This window comes from Eumetopias jubatus, unplaced genomic scaffold (assembly GCF_037043125.1).
Source record: "Eumetopias jubatus isolate StellerSeaLion01/CBP00866 unplaced genomic scaffold, mEumJub1_p1.0 scaffold_2, whole genome shotgun sequence".
Taxonomy (NCBI): Eukaryota; Metazoa; Chordata; class Mammalia; order Carnivora; family Otariidae; genus Eumetopias; species Eumetopias jubatus.
The window spans coordinates 86,449,931-86,475,005 of NW_028274808.1; the positions used below are offsets into that span (position 1 = coordinate 86,449,931).

Below are 25,075 nucleotides of genomic sequence, written 5' to 3' on the forward strand. Positions count from 1 at the left end.
GCCTGACAGTCCGGAGGAGGGTGGGGACTCGGCGCGCTGGGGTGGGGGCCCCAATCCAGCGGAATCAGGGCTGGATGTTACCCCCTTGAGTCCGGGAAACCTGCTCGCGGATGTGATGCGGCGACGCAGGGACACCTGCGCTCCCCTGCGTGCTGCACTCGTGCAGCTCCGGGTGGCAAACGGGGTGAAGTGGGGGCGAGGGCGAGAGGAAGTTGAGGTGCTGGAGCGTCAGAAACGCTGCCTTGGCTTCCCTTGCTCTTTGGAGGCTGTCCCGAGGCGGGGCTGGAGGGCTCTGCACGGCGGACTTCCAAGTTGCCCGGGCACAGCAGGAGGTCGGGAGTTTTGAGCCCCCTGAGGGCGGTACCCTGGAGGTCCCAAGTCCCCACGAGAAGCCGGGTGCACAGGACCGCGTGGCGCGCTCGAAGCGCACCGAGCCGAGCAGAAGCAAAAGATAAACCCTGATGGGCCCGGGGACTGGCTGGCTGGGTCGCAGAGTCAGCGCGGACCCGGAGCGCCTTTCGTTTTAAGGAGCCTTACTTCTGGGAAGGGACAGGGAACTGTCAATCAGCGAGGGAGGGAGCGCACCGGCGCTGGGTGATGTCAGCGGATCATCTGCTCGATAACAAAGAGGGGGTATTACAGGAGAAAGTTGCAGCGGCGGCGGCGGCCACGGCGGCACCCCGGAGCCTCGGAGACAAGGGGCCAGCGGGCGAAGGGAGGAGCGGGGGGACGGCTGCTGCCGCAGCAGCTTAAGACCAAGGAATTGAAAGAGCTGTAGGGGGAGGCAGTGCGAACCAGCCCCGACTGCCCCTCCTCTTCCTCCTCCTCCTCCAAACTCGCAGGGTTCAGCCCCAGCGCTCGCTCAGCCGCCGGGAGTACCCGGACGGACGGGAGGCAGCCGCGCGGCCCCGAGCTGGGCACAGTCCCCAGCCGCCATGGATAGCGACGACGAGATGGTGGAGGAGGCGGTGGAAGGTACAGCGTTTCTCTGGGGCTGGGGGAGGAGGCGCCGAGGGCTTGGAACGCGGAAGGAGTGGCGGGCTGCGACCCGCGCGGCGCCGGGCCCCGCGGCCGCCACTGTCCCCTAGGCGGGTGGCCCGCTGCCCGGCTCGGGCACGGGCCGGGCGGCCACGGCCACGCCGCCGGGAGCGCGCACTGCGCGGTGGGGCGCAGGCCGGGAACGGGGTTCTGCCGGGGCCCCCGGGAGGGTCCGGCCGCTCCAGCCCGCGGGGCCACAGCCTGCAGCCGCCCTCGGAGTTGCGAACCTGCCCCGCACTCTGGCATCCCTGCTTTCGGGGCTGGAAGGTGTGGGTGCGCAGGAGGACAGCCCCCCCGAGACCGGCAGTCTCGGCGGAGCGATCCCCCCGCCCGGTTTTGGCAACCCGAGCCCCTCTCCGGCTGCCAGCCCTTTCCTTCCGCTCGCCGCTGCGACCTGCGGTGACCGCGGCCGCGTCCGGGTCCGTCCCCTGGCGCAGCGCATGGGGCCGACCCAGGCACGTGGCAGCCGCGGCCGCCGCGGCCGCTCTTCCGAAAAGATGAAATCATTGCAGGGCAACGCACCACGCTCCCAACCCGGGGCTTGAACGCACACCGCCCGGGAGGCGGTGGCCTTCCCCTCTGCTGCCCCCGAGCGAACTCTGGCAAACCGCCCCTCCCCCTTCCTGCTTCCGAGCTCGGGTGCCGCCGCCGCCACGCTGTGCAGGCGCGCCGCAAGCCCTGACCGAAATTGCTGGGTGACACTTAACTTTCTGAATTCCATGCCGTTGGCTGTGGGTGATATCACCGCCTCGGTGTCGTGTTTCTCCGCCCCTTCTCTTCTAGCGCCCCTCCCCCGACTTTTCTCGCCACTTTGTTTTGCTGAGTTTCTCCACCTCTTTTTTTGCTAGTTCTAAAAAGCGAGGTGGGGACGTTATACAATCTAGTTGTTTGTATCAGAAGATGTTATGATTTTGTAACAGTGAATACTGGAAAATACTCAGCGTGTTTACTTATTTGATTCCACCGCAGACAGTACGTCGTGATGTTTTGCAATGTTGTGTGGTATTATTCCAGAATATTTTAAAACCAAGCTTCTAAAAAGTAAATAATGTTAAGCTTTTGGTTGAAGCTGGTTTTTATCTAATTTGCATAAACAAGCGGTTATAAAAGGTAAAGCAAAATAAAGTAGCAACACTGTGCAAATGCTTAAGGATATATAGTTATTGCTACATTGGGAGAAGAAATCAGTTTTTATAAAACATAATTGACTCCTTTTGCAGTGATCTTGAGGTCTTACGGTGAGATTAAGCATAATAATAATTCTGAATTCTCTGGAAGATATCCATCCTGATGTAACTGTTAAAACTTCTTATTTCTCTATCCAGCTTCAAAGAGTTGGTGGTGGTGATGGTTTTAATTTCACAGTGTTGTGAATTCACAGAACTGTTTATCTAATAAGCAAATTTGGGGGCTTCTGGGGACCCCAAAGACAGTGATTGAGAGGGTCCGTTGGAAGCCTTTTTTTAATTTAAATTATTGACTTGTGCCTTCGTGTTATGAAAAATAAATGAAAAATGTGCTCTTTTCAAATTGTTAGGGCTTGTTCTCATTCTTCAAAGTTTACTTTTATTTGTAAAAATTTATTTGTAAAAATTTAATGCAAACCTTTGATCACAGGCAGTGCTCCTCAGGTTAAAACCACATTCCTTTTTGAAGCTGTTTAGAAACCTAAGGCCCCGTTGTCCATGATCCCTGGGTTCCTTGCAGAATGTGAACAAGCAGCTTTAGAAATATATCTGTTGTTTTTGAGGTTGTCCACTGGATAGTTCTTTATACAAATAAGGAAGAAACTGTTATATAGGGCAAACCATATACATTATTGTCCCAAATCAGAATATGCGTGAGAGTGAGAGAGGTCACTATTTATACTCATGCTGGCACAACTAGTTTAAGCCATCAGTGTTTGGGGGCAATCCAGGACACATGGTCACTCACTTGTACCTGACAGTAAACAAGAGTAGCACAGACTCTTTTAGAGTCTTTAAAAGCATCTAAGGCTCCAGCTCAGTGTCTAGAGCATGTGTGTGTACACGAAGTGAACTGTACCAGTGGGCTTTTCTCCAGCCATTGTTGGCCTTTTTACTGCTGTCTGTAACAGTCTTTGCTTATCATCTAACGTGTCCTTGGGAGACTGGTGAAAGGCTAGTTTGAATATCTTGGTGTTGAAGTATCACCTACCTCTCTACATAAGCAGAGCCTCTGGTCTCCGCAGTTCAGTTGTCTTCACTATTAGGATCACTGCTATAATTGTTTAGTTCTGACTGTGTTCAGGCTGTGGGCTAAATGTTTCATACACACATTATCCACTCAGTCTTATGAGGTGGGCCCTCATATTATCCTAATTTTACAGGGGAGGGTACTGAGGCACGGAAGAGTTAAGAACGAATCCAGGGACACTCAGTGAGGTAGGGGACAGGCTTAGACCTCCAGAACCTCATTCCACCATACCAGACTGTCTCCCTACATTTTTCCTATTTTTTTTTTTAATTTTTAGTGAGTCCATCAAATATATGAAATACTTGGTAACTGAGTTTGGAAGCAACAGTTAAGTACTGTGTCAGTATCAGTCTTTATCGCTCTAGAGTTTGATTCTGACAGTTAAGTGACTGTCAGAAAAATGTATTTGGGGAAAGAGAATTTAGCTTACAGCCTCTCCAACAGACATCCTTTTTCCTCTTTTTCTTCCTCCTTAGCAAATTACCCTGGGGAAGAAATTGGTCTTTGCAGGACTAGAGTTGAAATGTTAGTTCCCTGTCAGGGTAGAACCGTAGCCTGGGTGAAGTTCTAGGCTCTGAGTGGATGAATCCCGAGGGGAGGTGGACAGTGGAGGGAGTAACTGTTTCCTCCTGCTCGCTGTGCTTCTTGGGGAAGGCAGCAAGCCCTGGGCCTCAGAGGGCCCGAGAAAGCCACCTGAGATCCTGCTGTGGCTTTTTAAAAACTCTTCCAGGCTCATTAGTTCAGGAGGAAGTGGTGTTTATTACTAGATTTATTGCTTTGTCTACCCACAGATAACAAAAATGAATACAATGGGGTCCCTACTATAATTTTAAATAGGTCTGGCAGATCCAAACAGATGAATTATGGTGGTTGAGAGGAAGTAAAAATTACTTCCAGCTTGGGGAGGGAGATGGAGAAAGATTTCCCAGAAGAGGTGGTATGGAGTTGATTCTAGTTGAGATGGGGCCTCAGTGAGTGAACACAGAGGTTGGCACCTTGTCGTTATGGAGGCACATTCAGAGACTAATCACTTGGTTCTGCCGGAACAGAGGGCCTCGGGGAAAAGTGGAGGGTAAGACAGGAAGAGGCCGTGTCACCGGCTGAAAATGTGGATTGTGTACTGAAAGCGATGGGAGGCCACGGGGGCTTTTTAGAGCTGGGAATGACAGCATCAGAGCTCTGTTCTGGGAAGATGAGCCAGCAATGGTGAGCAGGATAAGGGATCACTGAGAAGGTTCTTTGAAATAATCCAGATATGTGGTTAAGCAGGCAAGAGAAAATGGAAAGGCTTGGAAAAATATAGGAGACGCTGAGGAAAGCTACTCAAAAAAAAAAAAAAAAAAAACAAGGAAATATCAGAATGTCTGGAAATAAGGAGCCAGAATGAAAACAAACAAATCAGTTTTCCACTACCCCAAGCTCCTCACAACTAATAATTGAGCTCTCACAAAGAATTACTCTCAAAAATGAAAGTATGTTTTTAACAACCAGTGTAAATGCATCATTGTGAGGGCATGTTCTTTGCACTAGACAGAATCAGTTTGCCTTTTATTATTATTACTTTTTTAAGCAGCTCTATTCCATAAAACCAACAATGCATGTAAGGGTCTCTTGTTCTGAAGGAAACACACCACACACACACACACACACACACACACACACACACACACACACACACACACGCCCTACTCTCAGATCTCCTGTGGGTAAGCCTGAGGCAGTCAGCAGCTGGGTGTCTGACCCAGAGGGAATTTTCTTCGCCAAGATGGACCAGCGCTGCGCAGAATACAGGCCTGGCTCTCATCAGGTTAAGAAAAAAAGCTCAGAGGTAACTCGAGGGGGAAATTTTAACTTGCTATCTGTTCAATAGATAATGATCTTTAGAACAAAGTGAAAAAATAAAGGTATGAGACTGTTACTTTTTTTTCCTTCTCTAACCTCTGTAAATATTTAAAATCACGCTGGGGACCGATCTACGGCACCTGAGCTGGGACAGCATTATCGACACCGAACAGTCATTCAAGTGATTTTTCCTGTTGTTCGAGTGGTGTTCAACCTCTGTTTAGTGGGAACTGGCCCAGAAGGCTGTTGGCTGACTTGGAGCATTTTACAAACTGACCTCAATCAAAGCAAGGAGGACTAGTGTTTCTCTTGGAGTTAGGTAACACTTGGAAGGGATAGGAATCTGCGTTGGAGATCCTGGTGGTTTTTTGAGAACTACCTTAACTCCAAAGTCTTCTTCCACTTTTCTTCCTGGGTCCCCAGGATACCTCTCTCTTTAGCGACACCTTCTTCCATCAGCAGCAGGGAAGAAAGGGCATGCTGCTACTTTGCCCTTACCTGGAGAGAAAAAGATTGAAAGAATTGGGGAAGGGGCTTTCAGTATTCATTAGCACGTTCAGAGTGGCTAATGTGTTTCTTGGGTGCGAGGCGTGGGCTTCCTCAGATGAGGAAATAAGCTTGGAATGTGGGGGCTTGTTGTGAGGTTTACTTGAGAGAACAGGAAAGGATGTCATCCATTGCCAGATGCCTAATAGGTATGCAGACGTTTTTCTTCTCCGTATAGCAGCAGTATTAAGAGACTAATACTGACCAGACAACTACTCCATGATGCTATTATCCACGTGGTGTCTGAACAAGAGCTATACCAGAAGATCATCTATAGAGGCACTAATGTTGAAAGGAGGTATGAAGGCATAATAACCTAATCTCTTATCTTCCCTACATTGCTTTCTTTGGAAAGTCTCTTTGTTGTTGTTATTGCTTTGGTTGTTGGAGATACAAGGTTCTACTGCTAGGAAAACCACTCCAGGCTATTAAATATTCAGGGTAGAATTCTCGAATGATCACAACCCTTAATTTCTTGCCCTTTTTAATTGATCCTGTTAATTGATAAAATCGTCCTCCTTTTGGAAAGATGAGAGGAAGACAAAACAAACAAGCCGACAAGAGGGGCCTGCTGTGGACTGACAGAGGGAGAGGGAAACAACACACATCTGCATCTTTCCAAACACAGAGTGTCACCCAAGAAATAGCTCGCATTCTCTTTGCCTCTCTCACTAGAGACTAAGAAGGTGATGGGACAACTCTTCACTGGCCTGTTGAAAGACCCATTGATACAAGCATCCTTCATGGAATGGGATTGACGTTTTTGCTTTCATCTCAGTTGGGATCAGTGCTGTCCTTCAAGTGCTTTTAGCATGTTCCATGCTAAGTGTCCACATGACACTTGAAATTTTCTCTAATTTTCCACTGCTGGGGATGCACCTGCAATGTTTTATTCAGAAATAGGACAGGACTGTGGTGAATGAGGGAGGGTGGAATTGAAATTTCTACACTGGATTTTTTCCCCCTTAGTGCTCATGTTTACCATAATAGTTCTCTTGATCTAAAGTACAATAAAAAATTTCATCAAATTTGAACTTTTTCAAGTCTGAAATATGTGAACTGTTTTCTGTGGGGAAAGCACTTTCAACTAATTAGTAAGCGCTTCAAAATAAGGCTAAAGTGATTATTCTGATATTTATACTTAAATTCTAAGTAGAATGCTAAATTCATAGAAATGTTAATCCCAACATTTCATAAAAGCAAGCTTTTAGCTATACACGGGGTGGGTTTTTTTATGAAAAGAAAAAAGGTATATTTAATTTATTTCAATGAGAGAAATGTCACCGGTACATATTTAGAAAATAATTGTCCAAATTACTTCATATGACTCAAGTATCATTGAATATGCCATGAATAGTTAGTTTTTGAGTGAGAAGAAAGCAATTATGGCCTAGTTGCTTTCTAACCATTAATTTCCTGGCCCTTTGTAGAAAAAAATTTGCGTTAAGAGGAAAGGAACCATATTGATTGTGATTTAAGTAGTCATGTTTTATTGTAATATTCTAGGTAATTCAATCTATACAGAGTCAGATGTAGCAATAAAATAGTGTATTTGCTCATTGTTATTTTATGTTTATGTAATCAATAACACAAATAAAGAGCTTTTTTGTTCATAATAACACTTACTTAACCTCTCTTCTAAGGGATTTTTTTTTTTTTTAAATCATGTTAGAAGAAACCGTTTTAGGAGACTAAAGCATTCATTGTGGTGATATGGTTTGTGTTTTTTATGTCTGTGAGCCATCTGGAAGGCCCATTTAAGTGTTTAATGTTCCTGCATTGCACACCATGTTTAATGCTTTCATACCTTTTTCATCCATGACCCAGGTCGTTAACCCAGGAAAAAGCCAAGAGATTAACTACTGCCTTCATTTTCACCCACCTCCATAAAATTAGCTCACCAGAATAATTGGGGAGATACCAATGAGGTGACTTCTGGGTTTTGTGAAATATGTAGGTAATAATAAAAACCTAAATATTGACTATAAACATAAATATGGGAATATACCGGTCTGTGACCCAGGAAGAACCAGCAGTTTAAAGATCACAGTATAATAAGAGCTGCTGATGTTCAAAATCACTGTTGAAATGGCCACGTGGATACTTGCAGCTGTGTTAAAGCACAAACCCTCTGAACATAGTGGTAGAGGGTATATGACAAAGTTATTACTAAACATTCAAGGCTGAAAGACATTGTAAAGGAAAGCAGTAAGTTCAAGGTTAAGCTTAAGTTCAGGCTTAGAAGGACTATGAGTTCATGTGTTAGTACAGTGTGAGGTGTATAAATATTAGGGCAGTTTCAGAGACGTGGCTATGTCCCTTGTTGTGTGAGCATACAGAGCAAGCAGTAAGGTTTTCAAAAGTCACCCGGCTCGCAGTCCTCCACATCATACTATATAATGATTTATAAAATCATATTGTATACTGAGTTCTACAACTAGATAACTTACTGCAAAGACAAAGTACCTTACAATAGACTATAAAATTGGTGCTATCTCAATCACATTTCAATTAAGCAAGAGAGTTGGGGGCATTGATTCCAAATATGAGCAGTGCCACGTAGGGAAGTACTTGGTAAATGGAAACATGTAGATGTTATTATTGGTAATAACTTGTAGTTCCCAGTAAAATGCAAGCTCATTTTTGGTCCCTAGTCTGAAATGTGTTTAAGTCCCTCTACTGTGGCCCCCGTCCGTTCACAAAGTGTACATAACACACAAGTTGATACTGCTGTTGCAGGCACAGAACCCTTGGCAGGTGCTCTCCCCTGAGATGGGCGGGGGGGTGCAGGGGGGGCTTTGGTGGCTCAGGGAACTTGCAGGCAGGATCCGAACACAGACGTGTCGGTGGGAGCGCGTTGAAGATGTTAAGGTTTGCCTTGTGGTTCCCTTTCTCCAGGGCACCTGGATGATGATGGATTACCACACGGCTTCTGCACGGTCACCTACTCCTCCACGGACAGATTTGAGGGGAACTTTGTTCACGGAGAAAAGAACGGACGGGGCAAGTTCTTCTTCTTTGATGGCAGGTAGCACTCACCATTTTGTTTTTTATTTTGTCTTGTCAGGGGGTGGCTACCAAATTACTTCACTTGAAGGAATGATACAAATGAAAGAATTCAAGTGGATGTTTTGGTCCCACTTATAGAAGAGGCAAAAGTCACCCCAACATGTATACACTGCTCTGGGGACCAAGGGAGTCCCTCGGGCTGCTCTGGGGAGCCAGCCTGTGGCTTAGGTCCGTCATCACTGCCTCCTAGGCTGTGCTTACCACAGCTCTCCTGTCATGCCCGAGTCAGGGAGCTCCCACCATGCACACGACAGTTACGGGGCTCACCCAGTTCTTTGATGGGTTTCACCTGCTTGTCCCCGTGTACTCAGTCTCCTTGAAGTCACACAAACGGGGGTTGTTTTTGTCAGCGTCCAGTTTGGGCAGCTCAGATTGTGACTGTTTCTCGCTGCTTTTCAAGGATAACACCCAGTCACTCCAGCACACGCAGCCCTCTCTCTCCCGGTTGTCACGGTCTGGTTCCTCCCTACCCTGAAGGATGGTGCGGCCACCTCATGGGTTCCGCAGCTTCATTTTCTCAGCATTTTCCCCATCCTCACGAGACGGGTCAAGAAAATATTTAGCAAGGCTCTTCCAAGCCGCCTCAGCAAGGTTCAAGCAGGGAGACCCGGGACAGGTGAACGTAGGAGGAGTTCAGCTCCAGACTCACAGTGCGTGACAGGCTTACTCTTTGGGATGACTGTCACTGTGTGTGGTACCTTCGTGCTGATAGCACAACTGGTACTGTCGACGTTCTACCTCTAGCTAAAATATGTTCCCCAGCAGGGTTCTTGTTACTTTGTTTTCACCTCCCGTCTGAGAACGCCGTGAGGCAGAGGTTCCTTACCCTCCTGAAATAGGTGGGAATGACCGGAGAAATGACTTTCTCTTTCAAGAAAAGATGGCATTGTACGGGTGCAGCTTTCCAACCGCGACTTTTCAACCCTGTCGGTTTCAGAAACAGAGAACGACCGTGTGAATTTCTCAAGCACTTGGAGGAATTCAGAGGCATGGGAAGGCCAGCTCTCTTTCTGCCCACTTGACTGGGGAATAGGGAACTGGAGTTAGCTAAAGCAGGTTATAGGATTCTGTAGGGTAGAGCACTGCTTCTAAGCTCTGGACATTGGTAATAAGCCGAAGCTTCCTAAGCCACGGAATTCCTCTGGGAAAGGGAAATGTCTAAGCTGACAGTTCAAGGGTGACGGAGGGACTGGCTTGTGACCCAGAAGGTCTTTTCTGTAGATGGAGTGGGTTGCTTTTAAAGTTTTTCACAGTTCTTCAGGCCCTCCCTTAGCTGATACAAGGAGGAGTGAGGAAAGTAATAAAAACCCATCATAGAACTTTTGTACAATTTCATTTTCATCATTAATCCCAATCTTCTCTTTCCCATGTTCCCCAACCCCACACCACATCTCTTTTTAGCAGAGCTTTGCTTACAAACTGTATATATTTTTTAAAGATTTTAAGTTATCTCTGCACCTGGTGTGGGGCTCAAACTCAGAACCCCGAAATCAAGAGTCTCACACTCCACTGACTGAGCCAGCCAGGCACCCCACAAACTGTACCTTTTAAATGTCCAGATATTTTACTCCCTTTCCTTGGCCCTGCTGGGGATACCTGGTGGACATCTGAGTCCCACACAGGACTCTTGTAAGATTTGGTATCAGTGCTTTCTTCTCTCAGGATTCCTTTAACCTGTCCAGAGGGAAGCTTTTCCTGCCTCATTCTCATAGCAGTTTATTTATTTTATACCTCTTCTCTGGAAAGTGTTACTTCTTACCTCATGCTGCAGTCATTCTTTTATTCATTCAACAAATGTATATTTGTGCAAATGTCTTATTTCCCTTATAGGACAAAGGTTTCCTTGAGGACAGAAGCTGTTTGATCTGCTATGCTTCATGGCACTTTCCCTTAATTTGATACTAAAAAAAAAAAAGAGGTCTTGCTAAATGAGTATGGAAGCAGAAGGAGAAGGTAGAATTCCCTCAGAACACCCACTCCACCCCCCCAACACACACACTCTCTCTCTCTCTCTTTCTCTCTCTCTCTCTCTCTCTCATGCTTTAAAGCTGGTAGTTTGATGATCTTACCCGGTGACTGACTTGAGGGAAACAGTGCAGCAGGGTTGGCTGATTGTAATGTTGCTTACTTGCTTCCCAGACCTGACATGCAGGGTTGAAGGGCTAGACTGCTCTTCCGCACCAGTGTGCTAGGAATGAGCTGTGTTAGCTCCAAGGTACTGATCCTGTTGGCCCTAGGGGGAGCTGAGTGGGGCCTGACACTTCCCAAGTACCTCCCTCCCTCCGTCAAGCTAGTCACTTCTAGCTGCAGGTAGCTTTACCCACTTCCTCTTGCAGTCAGTCCTGCGCAAGCGTGGCACCGCGGGGGTTGGGGTGGGGGGGTGGGGGGGTGGGGGGGAAGCTGAAACGCTAGGTCAGGTTGAAACAGGAGGCCAGTAAGTATCAATGGAATAGAAAGAAATTCATTGGCTTTTTTTTTTTTTTTTTGAGGCACTAATTCACTAGATTTTATATGTACCAGTCAAACATCTATAGAGACTTCGGTCAGATAGAATCAAAGAATGATGGTATTAGCACAGACCTCAGGAGGTTACCTTTGTACCCTTCTCAGATAGATTGGGGCTAATACTTAGAGGGCAGAAAGTCAGTATCGCCGCTTTTATCATATATGATGTAGTGGTGTGGTGACAGGTTCTCAAAAGGTCACTGTCACTTTCTTTCTTCAGCCCAATACTGAGCATATTACGAGGCATCTGCTGAAAGGATTTGCCATAAACATTAGTGAGATAATCTTATGACTGAACAAAAAGGCTGTGGAATCTACTAGGTCTTTTTAAGGAGGGTGCAGGATGTGATCATGGAGAGGTCAGCTGTTTCTCCATGGAACAGTACCTTAATTTACATTTGTCTATTAATTTTTCTCCCTATTTTTAGGGTCTGATGTATTGGGTAAAACAAGGTGGGGACCCCATGCTTTCAGTGCCAGTCAGGAGGCTTTAGTCTGAAAAAAAATCCCCCCAAAAAAGGCTGAAATCAAGGTTTTAAAACAACAGGTGAGGAAACAAAAAGTTTCTGTGAGAATTTTCAAAAGCTGTCCAAACCTGTAACGCAGGCTTGTGCTCCCATCAGATGGTTTGTTTGCAATTGCCAGAACCTGTCTGGAAAATTGCAGAGTGTAGTGACAAAAGATTTAGCCTGGTGCATTCTAATCTTATATGACACCTGAACCTGGGTGTGGGATTTCTGTAACCCACTTTACTGTGGTACAGTGCACGTACAGAAATCTGTACATATTTAACATATACAACTGGATGAATTTGGAGGGAAGTATATATTCGTGAAACCATTACCACAGTCTATGCCATAAGCTACGTACGTGATTTATGAGAGGGTTACAAACAAATATGAATTTATATCAGGGAAATTCTAGAATCACTTTTCTACTTCATGTAGACTATGATAATCCTGAATAAGAATTTTAAATATTCAGATCACCAGGAAAAATGGCCCTGTTAAGTTTTTTAGCCAAGTTCCTAGATAGAAGCAGAATATTTTTAAATTGCACATAGAGCAAATACTTGGTAGAATAACAGACTTCAAGAAATACACCAGTGTGGAGCGCCTGGGTGGCTTAGTAAGCTAAATGTCTGACACTTGGTTTTGGCTCAGGTCATGATCTCAGGGTCCTGAGATTGAACCCCAAATGGAGCCCTGCATTGGCCTCTGCACTCAGCAGGGAGTCTGCTTGTCCCTTTCCCTGTTCCACCCCCATGCACGTGCACTCTCTCATAAATAAATAAATAAATACATACATACATAAATAAATAAATAAATACATAAATAAAATCTTTAAACAAATGAAAGAAGAAAGAAATACACCAATGTAAAAAGTGACTATGCCTCCCCTTTTTCTATACCCTCACTCCCAACATCACAGAGGTGAGCACTGTTGGCAGAGAATTTAAGCATCTTAATTAAACATATTCACGGTAAAATAAGGAAATAGCTATTTATTTCTAAATCAGTTTAAATAGCCAAAATATACATTGTACATTACTATTATCTTAGCCTCATAAGGTTTGCTAGTTTTGAGATCTTCATCAACAGTGGGTCTCTCTCCTTTATTCTATGGCAAAATGTAGAACAGAAAAACGTATTAAAACCAGCTTAAGGGGCGCCTGGGTGGCTCAGTCGTTAAGCGTCGGCCTTTGGCTCAGGTCATGGTCCCAGGGTCCTGGGATCGAGCCCCGCATCGGGCTCCCTGCTCAGCGGGAAGCCTGCTTCTCCCTCTCCCACTCCCCCTGCTTGTGTTCCCTCTCTCGCTGTGTCTCTCTCTGTCAAATGAATAAATAGAATCTTTATAAATAAATAAATAAATAAATAAATAAATAAAACCAGCTTAAGTCAGAACCTTAAGTCAGATCAGTCATTCTTTACCAGATAATTTATCTCAGGAATTAAGAATGAATGGGAAAATTGACCTTATTTTTTAAATTGTCTTCAAGCAGTTATTGTTTTCCATTTTCTCCCCCTTTGTAAAGAATGAAGAAAATGCCCTAAGACTAAGATTAGGTCACTGGGACTTAGCATCTGCTCTGGTCCTGAGATGAAGGCCTTGATGCAGTGAGGAGAAAGGGATCTAGAAGCTTCATTGCTGTGGCTCTGGAGTCTGTCTGGCACCACTGGACTGTGGTGGGTGCATATTACAAAGTTTTAGTATGCAGAGCGCTTTGATGTACACATCTCGCATTTTTTTATTAATCCCCAATTCTGGATGCTCATTTTAAGGCATTTTTTCCTTAATTGTTCTCATTTCAACCAAGATTTATAGATGCAAAGGTAATTTTGCAGAACTACTTGAAATTTTAGAATGGCAAGAAGAAAGGTATTTCGATGCAGCTTGGCTTTGGGCTGGGTAATATCAGGGAATTGTGTGGTTTTTAGCCTGACTGTGAGATAAAGGTGAGTTAATTCATTTAGTTATATATTTTTTATATTACTGATGCTTCCCCTTGACATGCCAATTAGATTTAAAAGTATTATTTACTACTCCTAGTGTTGATTGCTGCACTGATGTGTCCAGCTAAGAGGGCTTTCTGTAATTTATCATTGGCCAGATAATCTAAGCAAGGCTGTCCATTTGGTGAGCCACTGAGAAAAGCTGACATTTTCCAGGTGACGGGCCCATGCACCATTCCCTTGTGTTTGGTTTTTAGAAAATACTTGGTCACATTTCAGGGAGACTGGAGGCAGAATGGACTTCTGAAGTCATGTATTCCAGCCTCCCACACAAGGCGAAAGTCCTTTCTATGTTCCTGATAGTCATCCAGCTTTTGCTGGAACCAGGCTCAACAAATACATTTGTCTGTATTCTAAAGAACTGTTCTGATTAAGGCAAAAACTTTTGTGACATACAGGAGGAAAGGAAGTGGGGGGAAAAATGAATAACTTTGAATACCTATCATTTGTTCAACCCTGGACACGTTTCCTTCAGAACAACCTGTGAAGTAGGCTTTATAATCCTATTTTACATATGAAGAAATGAAGGCACGGAGTGGTTAAATAACTTGCCCAAGGTCACCTAATCAGTAGGGGTTGGAGTTGAGATTCAAGCCAAGGTGAGCTCAATTCCAGAGCTCTTCTCTTCTCACTACACCTAAAACTCTCCTCTAAAAAGAAGCAGGGAACTAGCTCTGACCCCGACTGCTTTCTTGCTTGCTTTAAGTTTACTTGAAGTCACTTGTTAGCTATAATTTGTGAAGAGTTCAGAAGAGTGCTGGGTTGAATTTATTTACTGTCTTGTAGGGGCTTGAACAACTTTGGTAGGAGCTTGGCAAATTGATGGAAAGTTTACTTGCAGAATCAGCTCCAAAGAACTCTGATCTGTGAACTTGTTTCCTCATTTGTAAAGTGCAGATAATTATACCGACTTCTTCAAGTTATTGTGAAGATTGGATGAGAAAACCTGTAAAGACCTTGCAGAGTGGAGGGTACCTAGGAGGCACATATGGGAAAAAATGGATTTGTTTCCTATTACTCTGTATCTATATTTTTCCAGCTTTATTGAGATATTATCAACATATGATATATGTAAGTGTAAGGTATACAACATGATGATTTGATACATTTATATAGTAAAATGATTACCACAATAAGGTCAGTTAACACCTCCCTCCCCTGATATAATGACCTTTTTTTTTTAATGGTGATAATATTTGAGATCTACTCTCTTAACAACTTTGAAGTACATAATACAGTATTGTTAATTATAGTCATCATGCTGTACATTAGATCCTCAGAACTTACTCATCTTATGGCTTGAAATTTGTCTCCTTTTACGAACAGCTCCCCATTTCCCCCACCCCCCAGCCCCTGACCACCACCATTCTACTCTGTTCTATGAGTTAGGCTTTTTTAGATTCCACATATAAGTGAGGACATACAATATTTGTCTTTGTCTGACTTATCTCTCTTAACATAATGCCCTCAAGATCAAGGAGGATTATTATTATTATTTCTCACTATTGCTGTCACTATTATTTGCTGATAACAATGGCTAGGATTATTAATTTATTTATTTTTAGACAGGGAGAGAGAGGCAGAGGCAGAGGGAGAGAGAGAATCCCAAGCAGACTCCCCGCTAAGCACAGAGCCGAAGAGGGGCTCGATCTCACAACCCTGAGATCATGACTTGAGCCGAAATCAAGAGTCTAACGCCTAACCAGCTGAGCCACCCATAGGATTTATTTTTAGAGAGCAAAACTAAATTTCACTAATTGCTATTCAAAAATTTTACTGTCATCTTGAGCCTTTATAATAATCAGATCCTACAGACTCACAGATCTTCTACTAAAGGATAAAAAAAAACTTTAAAGATAGACAGCACACTCTATTACATGTAAGCATGGTAGTGCTCCATTCAGCTTGCTGATCACACCTTGTAAGAAGTTGAAGTTTCTCTCAGATAGAGCCCGAGCAGATGGTTTGGGTTTGTGGGGGATGTTCTTCTTTTTCTTTACTTAGTGTTCATCTTTACTTAGTGTTCAGTATTTTAAGAGATAATGTATATTACTATATGTCAATTACATCTCAATTTTTAAAAAAAGAGATAATATATATTGTCACATAAAATAACTGTTCAAACGATGTTTTAATACCAAGAGTCACAATTTAATTCAATTAGAACTGGGAATTTAATGTAGAATTATGATTCACTTAAAATTTCCCTCTTGGTTCTTATATTACAACAGCTGATGAAAGGAAGGGAACACAGTGGGGGAAGGGAACAGAGTTTGTGCCTCACGAGGTGGAAAGCCTGAAACATTCTGGACCCTAGAATAACAAGGAAAAAACCAAGCTGTCATATCTTCTAAGTGCACTTTTGTGTATTCAGATATTAAAGAGAATTTTAAAAAGAAAATATAATAATATTTGAGTAAAATGCAGATGTGTCAGTCTAGGTAAATAATTACAAAAATTCCCAGTTTCTTTTTAAGTTAGATTTCCTAATTTAATTTATCACTGGAAATTTAAGTACAAGAGCTTTGATAAAACAGGTAACAATGGTCTGTGTGTATATGTACAGAAAGAAATTTAATTAAAGTTGATGTTTTAATTTTCTCCACATTTTCTGGTTACTTGATTCAGATGCAGATGGCAGAAAAATCTAAGTCGAAAGACCACTTTTGAAGTTTCTTAACATACTAAAGAATCTGCCAAGATGTTGAAAGAGACTTCAGGAAATACCAGTCAAGAACACTGTATATAGTATGATACCATTTTTATTAAAACAGAAACAACAAAGGTGGGAAAGTGCATGATATATAAATGGGGAAAAAGTCTTAAATGGTATATGCCAAATTGAGCGAGAAGACTGGGAATTTCTACATTCTACATCTTTGTAGTACTTGGTTTGGTTTTTCTTTGTTTTACAATGAATACGTGTTACTTTTTTCACTTAAAGAAGCATTTATTTCATCTTTTTGCTATGTAATGCGTTGCTCATAAATTATTCCAGACAGAGGAACCTTTCTTGCCTGTTTTTTTTTTTTTTAGTAGATTTAAAGCAGTTTTGGTAAATGTCTTTGACTATTCCATTATCTCATAACTATTTCCCCGATGCTGTTTTAAGCCCAGTTTCTCAGTAGAAAGCTCACCATCATACCCATGAATGTGCATGCTTAATAATAATAGCCATTACTTATTTGAGCAATCACTATGTCCCAGATCATCTTCTAGGCACTTGATATATATGAACCCATTTAATCCTTATTATAACCCTATTAGTAGCTACAGTTTACAAATGAAGAAATGAAGCAGGGAGAGTTTAAGAGACTTTCCTGATGAGCAGACTCTATGCACGTATACTGCATAGAAATGGTACTCTCTGCACTTGCGTAACATTGTTATGTTCCCTCTTAATTGTCTCTTCTCAAAGCAGAATTAGCCCAGTTTCCATTTCCATTCTTTCATTTAGGAAGTACCACTTGAAGATAGGCTGTGTTCCTGTGTTAGGGAGGGATCGGTGGATGGATAACACCTAATTTGTTCCCACAAAGGGCTTACAGTCTAGTTTGAGAAATGGGACACGTAAGGTGGCCATCAGTAAAGACATGGGAAGCTCTGCGATGGTTCACGATGAGGCTCCAGTGAGAAATATGGACTGGTTGTGGAGCTCAGGGTAGACTCTGGGGGAAGTAGGGTGTGTAGGCTCTGGTTAAGCCAGTATGAGCAGACTTCCTCCAAAATGCAACTCTCCATCCAATTTCAGCAAGAAGGATGAGAAAGCTACTTGTATGTAGCTACCTCTCCAGTATTCTCTGATACTAACAATTTAGTGGCCACAAAACAGTGCCATTTTCTCAGCATATTTCTTTTTTGAATAGAAAAATGCCAGAGGCTTGAGGATAGTCATTATTATCCCAAGGTTATTTCTGCTTTGAATAAAAAAAAAAAAAGAAAGAAAATGTGACCCACAGCTATTTTCCTGAATGTGTCCTCAGGGATTTAAACCGTTTGGTTACATATGTTTTCAAGACAGAGGCAAGGATGCCGTAGTATGGGAGCTAAGATAGAGAGAGGAACGTGTGCTTGGGCCAGTGAATAGACTAATGTGAGCAGGGGACTCTAGAACAGGGGTCAGCGAACTTTTTCTGTATAGGGTGCGATGGTAAATACTGCAGGCTTTTGGGGCCTGCAGCACAGGGGTCAGTTTCCCTGGTACACCTCTGCAACTCTGCTGTGATGACATGAAGGCAGCCACAGAGGACGTGGGGAAGGACTGTGCGTGGCTGTGTCCAGTAGCACCACCTTTACAGAAACAAGGAGCCGGCCGGGGTTTACCGACCTCCTCTGGAAGAAAAGTTAGAAAGAATGGCAGGACCTTTGACCCCAGACTCAGAATCTTTTATTTTATTTCCTTGGTGCCAGAGGATGTCAAGCCTTATCATTTTTCTTGCCCTGGAGTTCCCCAGTTCATGCAATAATGTGCCCCTTTGGTCATCAGATTTCCTCCAAGCTATCATACTGATTTGCTGAGAGCACTAACAGTCTTCCTCAAGCAGGTGCTGACAAATAATGCAGTCAGTTTTGCTCTCCAGCACCTTAAGAGTTTGCATTTGTGCACCTTTGTCATTTGGGCAAAGAGGGAAATAGCTATTGGTTCTTAGTGTTATGAGACTAATAAGGATGGTCTCCATTGTAAGGGACGATGGGACAAGCTACTTAGGGGGAAATATGTGCAAGTCCATATTACTATTAAGTGATTTGCAAGACCCAGGCCTTGTAGATTTGATCATAACCTGAGAAAGATTGGCAGACTAGACTAGTGTGTCAGGGGAGAATTCTGCTCAAACACACACAGGAATGTTTTGAATGCTGCTGAGAACTTAGTAAATAGGGTTGCCGGGCTGAGCAAATAAGAATCCAGGGCACTCACTTAAAATCGCATTTCAGATAAGCAACAAAAAATATTTTAGGATAAGTGTGTGTTCTGCTCGACATTAGGGACCTATTTATACTAAAAAATTATCTGTTGCTTATCTGAAATTCAAACCTGTCTGAGCCTCCTGTGTTTTATCTGGCCATCCTAAATGGGAAGATAGGTGAGTAAGTAGTTTTTTGCACTATTGTATTATTATGTCAGCTGATTAGCTATCCTTCCCCAAGGTTGTTCTTATTTTTATTTTTTAATTTTTTTTGGTCATCGGTGGGGGGAGTCTAAGGACAGTCAAAACTCATTAAGTCCAACCTCACCGATACAGAATTTTGATTATTCAAGGACTGTGCTAAAGTGCACTTTCTTCTCTTCATGAATTTATTCAGCCTATTTATCATTGGTAGTACAAACAAAACTGAAAGAACTGTTTCCTACCCATAGTGTAATAAGTACAGTGTGATCAGCGGCTACAGTTACTTAGATTGTGCTTTTCATTTAACAATCATAGATCATTCTATCATTCGGTAAGCAAGACCAGACTTTACCAGGCACAGCCAGGTGCAGCCACCTCAGTCCCCATGGCCCCCCTGGCATCCCACCTATCCACATACACAGTGTGTGCCTGCCATGCTCTCCTTACGTTCCTCGTGCTTTCTAGAACCTCCCACAATGCTCGCTACTTATGAGGCACCCTATAAATGTTTTTTAGGTGAATTAATGGGTGAGTGCTATCTGCAGATGTTAAAACAAACTGTCACCGTTGCTAAACATCTTACGTTAAATTAAAAAAAAAATTATTTGAGGTACTCTTTCCCTTGTTCCAAGTTGTAGTACATAGAGGGAATTTTTGGTAAAGTTGGTTTTGTTGCACCATGGCCTTTGAGAAGCTAATCCCGAAAACAGATTGAAATTCCAAAAGTGTTCTATGAGGAGGGAGGGGGAGGTTCTTATAAATTCACCATGAGCAGCACCCCTGTGAGTTTCTTTTGTTGTGGAAGGAGGGGTGTCAACACTATCGGGCTGCTAATGATATTAACAAGGTTCAGCCTGCAGTCTTCCTTACTTGTCCCCATTTGCCCTGATCATGTACCCACACACACACACACAGGTGCACACATGCATATACTTAAGGAAATCCCCATATATCATCCACATAAATGGAAGGGGCTCTTCTGACTGGATATCAGTTATGGTTGTCACCCATAAATAATACATTAATGATCTAAATAAATATGTAGATATTTACATTCTAAACCACTATTGTGGTCCTTAAGGACCACTATATACAAGCCATCTGAAAGAGCTTGAGAACCCAGTGAAGGTCGGACCAGTGTTGAGGGAATTAAACATGAGTGGTTTATATGTGAAAAGGGTACCACCACCATTTCTATCGCCAGGTACCGGTCAGCATCTTAGCCTTGAAAACATACTCAGATGAGGCTTGGTCTGTTTCCACCTGTGGCTTTATTCTTCTCTATTTCTGCTAGCAGAGAAAAAGGATGAATGGGAACCGGGAAGTTAAGAATGAAATCTCCCTCTGTCCCTAATCCTACCCAAATCGCGGGAGTATTTTTCTTAGCAATGGAGGGAATTCGGAGGTGCACTGAATACAGGTCAGCAGCGAAACAGAGCGTTGCCTGTGATCCTTTCTTCTAAGAGAGTGGGGCCGTGGTCTGACTATTCCCTTCTGTTCTCCCTTCTCTCGCAGCACCCTGGAAGGGTATTATGTGGACGATGCCCTGCAGGGCCAGGGAGTGTACACTTACGAGGACGGGGGCGTTCTCCAGGGCACATATGTAGACGGAGAGCTGAATGGGCCCGCCCAGGAGTATGACACGGATGGGAGATTGATCTTCAAGGGGCAGTACAAGGATAACATTCGGCATGGAGTCTGCTGGATATACTACCCAGTAAGCCTGGTGACTGTTCATTTTGCTGGAACGTAACATGGGTTAAGCAAGTGCTTTGGCTCCTGGCAATAAAGAGTAAAGTGTAGCCTCTATGTTAGAAAATGTAAAGCTGTGAAACTTGAGAGAGTCACAGGAGCTGAAGCCACCAGCTTCCGAGGTGTGCCCCTCGCTGTTACTCACTATCCTCTTAGATTGTTGATCCTCACAGCTACTATTCATTCCTCCTCGGTGTTGTTTTGGAAAGGAATGGATAGTCATGATTCAAACAAATTGGGACAAAATGGCTTTATTGTAACACTAATAAAGACAAAAATATATGCTTTTTAAAAATATTATTTTGGGGGGGCACCAGGGTGGCTCAGTCATTAAGCGTCTGCCTTCGGCTCCGGTCATGGTCCCAGGGTCCTGAGATCGAGTCCCGCATCGGGCTCCCTGCTCTGCGGGAAGCCTGCTTCTCCCTCTGCCTGCCGCTCCCCCTGCTTGTGCTCTCTCTCTCTTTCTCAAAAAAATAAATAAAATCTTAAATATATATATATTCTTTTGGTATATAGAGAGAGATGGTGGAATATTCCATTGTGTTGCTATTAATTTTATTCTGGTTCTCATACAGGAGAACTGATCCAACAATCTCCCATCTTTTGGGACTTACTGCACTGTTATTACTTGCTTTTACAACCCTATTCCCTACTTTATAAGTGATTGATGGCTTATGTTGCTTAAATTAAGGTAATTAAAATTAACTTGCCTTTGAGTATTTGATAACATTTTCCAATATTTCTGGACTTTACTAGAGCAAATGATGTGGCAGAACCCATTGGCTTGGGAATTAATGCTCTAATTGTTGTTTGCATTTCAAATATCCCATCTGTTATTAGTGAATTTTCAGAAAATATGTCAGAAAATAGACCTTAGAAAATATTTTATCTACTATTTTATTTTGTCCAGGGCACCTAGCTCATTGTGTCAGTAAAGCATGCAGCTCTTGATCTTGGGGTCATGAGTTTGAGCCCCGTGTTGGATATAGAGCTTACTTAAAAAAAAAAAAAAAAAACAACTAAAAATAATAATAGTAATATTTTATTTTGTCCAGAGCTTAAGTCAAAATACAAGACAATTTTTCTTAACTCTGAACCCTATTTTCTTATGATTAAAAAAATGTTAATAAAAACAAATGATCTATTACGTGTGTAATAAGAAAAGTGGCCCCAGCTAAATCTACTTACACATTATTGTTCTTTAAAAACAAGCTATACTCTAGGAACAGGGCTTAAGGAAAGAATACTGTAAAACATTTTTTAAATAATTACCAAAGCAATTACATATGTTCTTGGTAGGCTCTGTGATAGATCAGGAGTCCTTTGGGTTACTGCCTGTGAGGCAGGCAGGAAGAGGGACGTCGTGGAGGTACTTACCAGCTTAGGAAGACCGAGACTTGTTGCCTCACGAGTAGGCCAGGTGAGCATCTTGCTGCCTGGGACCGGGGATCTGCTGGCATGACGGTGAATCATGAAGTCAGAGAAAGTGGAGCTCTCGGCGGGAGCCTGGGTATAGGAAAGAGCCCTCCTCCTACCTCATCTTACTTGTGACTCTGATCAATTAAAGTCTCTAGAGGAGATCAAAGATGCACCAAGGTGAATGGATCCATTTCACTCAGTGTAGTTGCATCTTGACACCTAAATGGTGCGCCTACATTTTAGTCTTTGGTGTTCATTATTATCTTATTAAATGCCAAGAGAAGACTCTGCCTTAGGAAAGAAGCACTAGGGTGTTATGAACTTCCAAAATTAACTTGGGATAACACTTGCTTTATATATGGTATCTGTTGGCAGTTGAGGGGGCTGATCACACCCCTCTTCTCTCTGGATTCAGAATCAACTAAGACACCTATGTCTTCAGGTGTCAGAGATCAAGATGGTTATATTATAACAGCAGTGGGGGATTGGAGATGTGATGTGGACCCAAAGTCAAAATGGGCTTCTATTCTTTCCCCGTCTGAACTAAACAGTTGGATCAGCGGCAGATAGAGCTCTAGAAAGTTGCAGGTCGCCCCCCGGAGGAGTAGGGCCTGCCTGGGGAGCTTCCCCAAGGAAAGAACAGTACAGGAGGGGGCAACAGGTGCAGCCTGCGGGGACAGCGTGAGTGAAAATGTCGCAGGACCTCTGGGAGCAGCAGGCTTTATCCTGCTAACCCCCACCCAATAAAGAGATGGATGTCAGTGGGTGTCAGACTCTGCCTTCTCACTAATCAAATGAATGATTCCTTCTCCCATGAGGAGGAGCCACCGAGCAGAGGAGAGAAGGTAGCAGCTTCCTCCCCGACACTGCCTGACACAGCAGACAAGGACATTTTTGTGATACGGAGTCAAAGCAGGAACAAGAGGAGGGAAAATAATGATTCGCCTTATACTATTTATAAGCTTACTCTCAAGACAGCTTATTTCTTTCAGAATGATGTCACCTGGGTGGCTCAGTCAGTTAAATGTCTGCCTTCCACTCAGGTCATGATCCCGGGGTCCTGGGATCGAGTCCCGCATCCGACTCCTTGCTGGGCAGGGAACCTGCTTCTCCCTCTCCTCCCCGCTTATGCTCTCTCTCACTATCTCTGTCTCTCTCTCACAAATAAATAAATAATCTTTAAAAAAAATGTATACCTCCTTTTGGAAATAAAAGAAGAAACTCTGCTTTATCATACTAGACAAATAGATTCATCGCCTCCCTGACCAAAAGTTTAAAGTACTTAAGGAAAAAAAAAATGTGAGAGCCTAGAAAGACAGAATTCTGGACAAATAAGTCGAGACGTTGGCTCACATTAGTTACGGCATGTTAGACACGCAAATGCTCTAACGCCCTTCAGCTCAGTAATCACCACTGAAAGCCTGAAGGCAGATCTTGCAGAAAGTACCATCCCCATTTATGCTGGCTTATTAAGAATTAACTCTGGGAGGAGAAAGAGCAAGCATATAACTCTTAAGGCACTTTCTGTGCCTTAAAAATGCTGCCAAGTATTTTTCTCTCTATGAAAGTGCTATGGTTCGTTTTTAAATTTATAACCTTTTTTCCTCCAAAGAGCAATTAGACTACGGTAAGCTGTAGAAATCAGGTACCTGATGTTATTTATTCCTGCTGTCTCTCAGTAAGCAGCATTTGAGATCACTCAGAAGTCATCCTACACCACTGACTTTGAGTAGCTGATTCTAGAACCTTTGATTTGGAGAAATAACCAAGCTTTTAAAAGATGTCATGGCGTTAGTATTGTTGTATTGAACCCACATGGGTCTCAGACTTTCAGTTCAGGAAACGTTGCTTGCACCCTAGATTCAGTTATTTTTTGATTATTTATTAGATTATTTTTTGGTATCCCAGTTCAATTCAAAAGTCATTTATGGATCACCTACCATGTCCCCAGCACTTACCAGGATACAGAATTCTATCAGAGCCTCTGCCCTAAAATATTTAATGACCCTTAGGAATGAAAGCAAGTGACAGTTAAGCAGGAAGTACAGCTGGCTTCGCTCCTGGAAGGAGACAGAACGGAGCGGTAAATAAAAGTGGGAAGAAAGAGATGATGGGGAAGGGAATAGGATTTAGTTGATTTTTTTTTTCACTTTTCCTTGTAATGCCATAAAAAGTGACGGTGTGGGATTCTTAGAAAGGCAGTATCCACAAGTCCCTTTTGTTTATCTCCTAGAACATGCAGACAACTCTCTTTACTCATGTACACTAAATTGATTCTTGAATACATTTGAACTAAAGATTTTCTTAGTAGACCAGAAATCCAAAATCCCACATGGAGAATAAGTGAGATGGTATGAATAGCGGGTAAAACCATCTTGCTATAGATCCTCATCACATTGGATATGGGCCCACAGTTTAACACATAGTTACATTTCATTTAAATGTTTGTAACTAATATTACAAATACAATGCATTTGCTTCTTAGATAATGAACCAAGATAGAGTAACTTGTCAGGATTATAAAGTGCGGCTCAGTCTCTGACTCCCTAAATCAGGCTTCTGTACTTCTATGTGTGTCTAACTTCTAGCAGTTTATTTGTATGGGGCTGCATGGGGAGGTATGCATCATGTTTTTTCTCATGTGAAAGCTTTGAGTTCAACTGTTAATGTTAGTGCTATCAATGATGGGAGCATGCAAGAAAAATCCCTTGAAGTCGCGTCATATGGATAAATACTACATATAATATTTTCTGGCTTTTGGTTTCTCCCATCAGGATGGAGGCAGCCTTGTGGGAGAAGTAAATGAAGATGGGGAGCTGACTGGAGAGAAGATAGCCTATGTGTACCCTGATGAGAGGACAGCACTTTATGGAAAATTCATTGATGGAGAGATGATAGAGGGAAAACTGGCTACCCTTATGTCCACTGAAGAAGGAAGGCCTCACTTTGAGCTGATGCCGGGAAGTAAGTCGGATCTGTTTCAGATGGGCTGCTCCAATTCCAAAGCAGGTTGTTAGGGCATATTTGAGAGAAATTAATTTGTCTAGTCCACTTGAATCGTGT

At 43.2% G+C, this 25,075-nt stretch overlaps 1 protein-coding gene across 1 annotated transcript in view; it reads left to right on the top strand.

Annotated features, from left to right (window-relative positions):
• The first annotated feature begins 257 nt into the window (after positions 1–257).
• Positions 258–25,075, top strand: part of SETD7 (SET domain containing 7, histone lysine methyltransferase) — a 46,490-nt gene continuing 21,672 nt past the window's right edge. The window contains exons 1-4 of the mRNA XM_028102259.2: positions 258–975; positions 8,542–8,671; positions 20,357–20,558; positions 24,787–24,976. Coding sequence (XP_027958060.1) covers positions 936–975; positions 8,542–8,671; positions 20,357–20,558; positions 24,787–24,976 — 562 coding nt within the window. The 5' untranslated portion in view covers positions 258–935. The remainder of the gene's footprint in view (positions 976–8,541; positions 8,672–20,356; positions 20,559–24,786; positions 24,977–25,075) is intronic.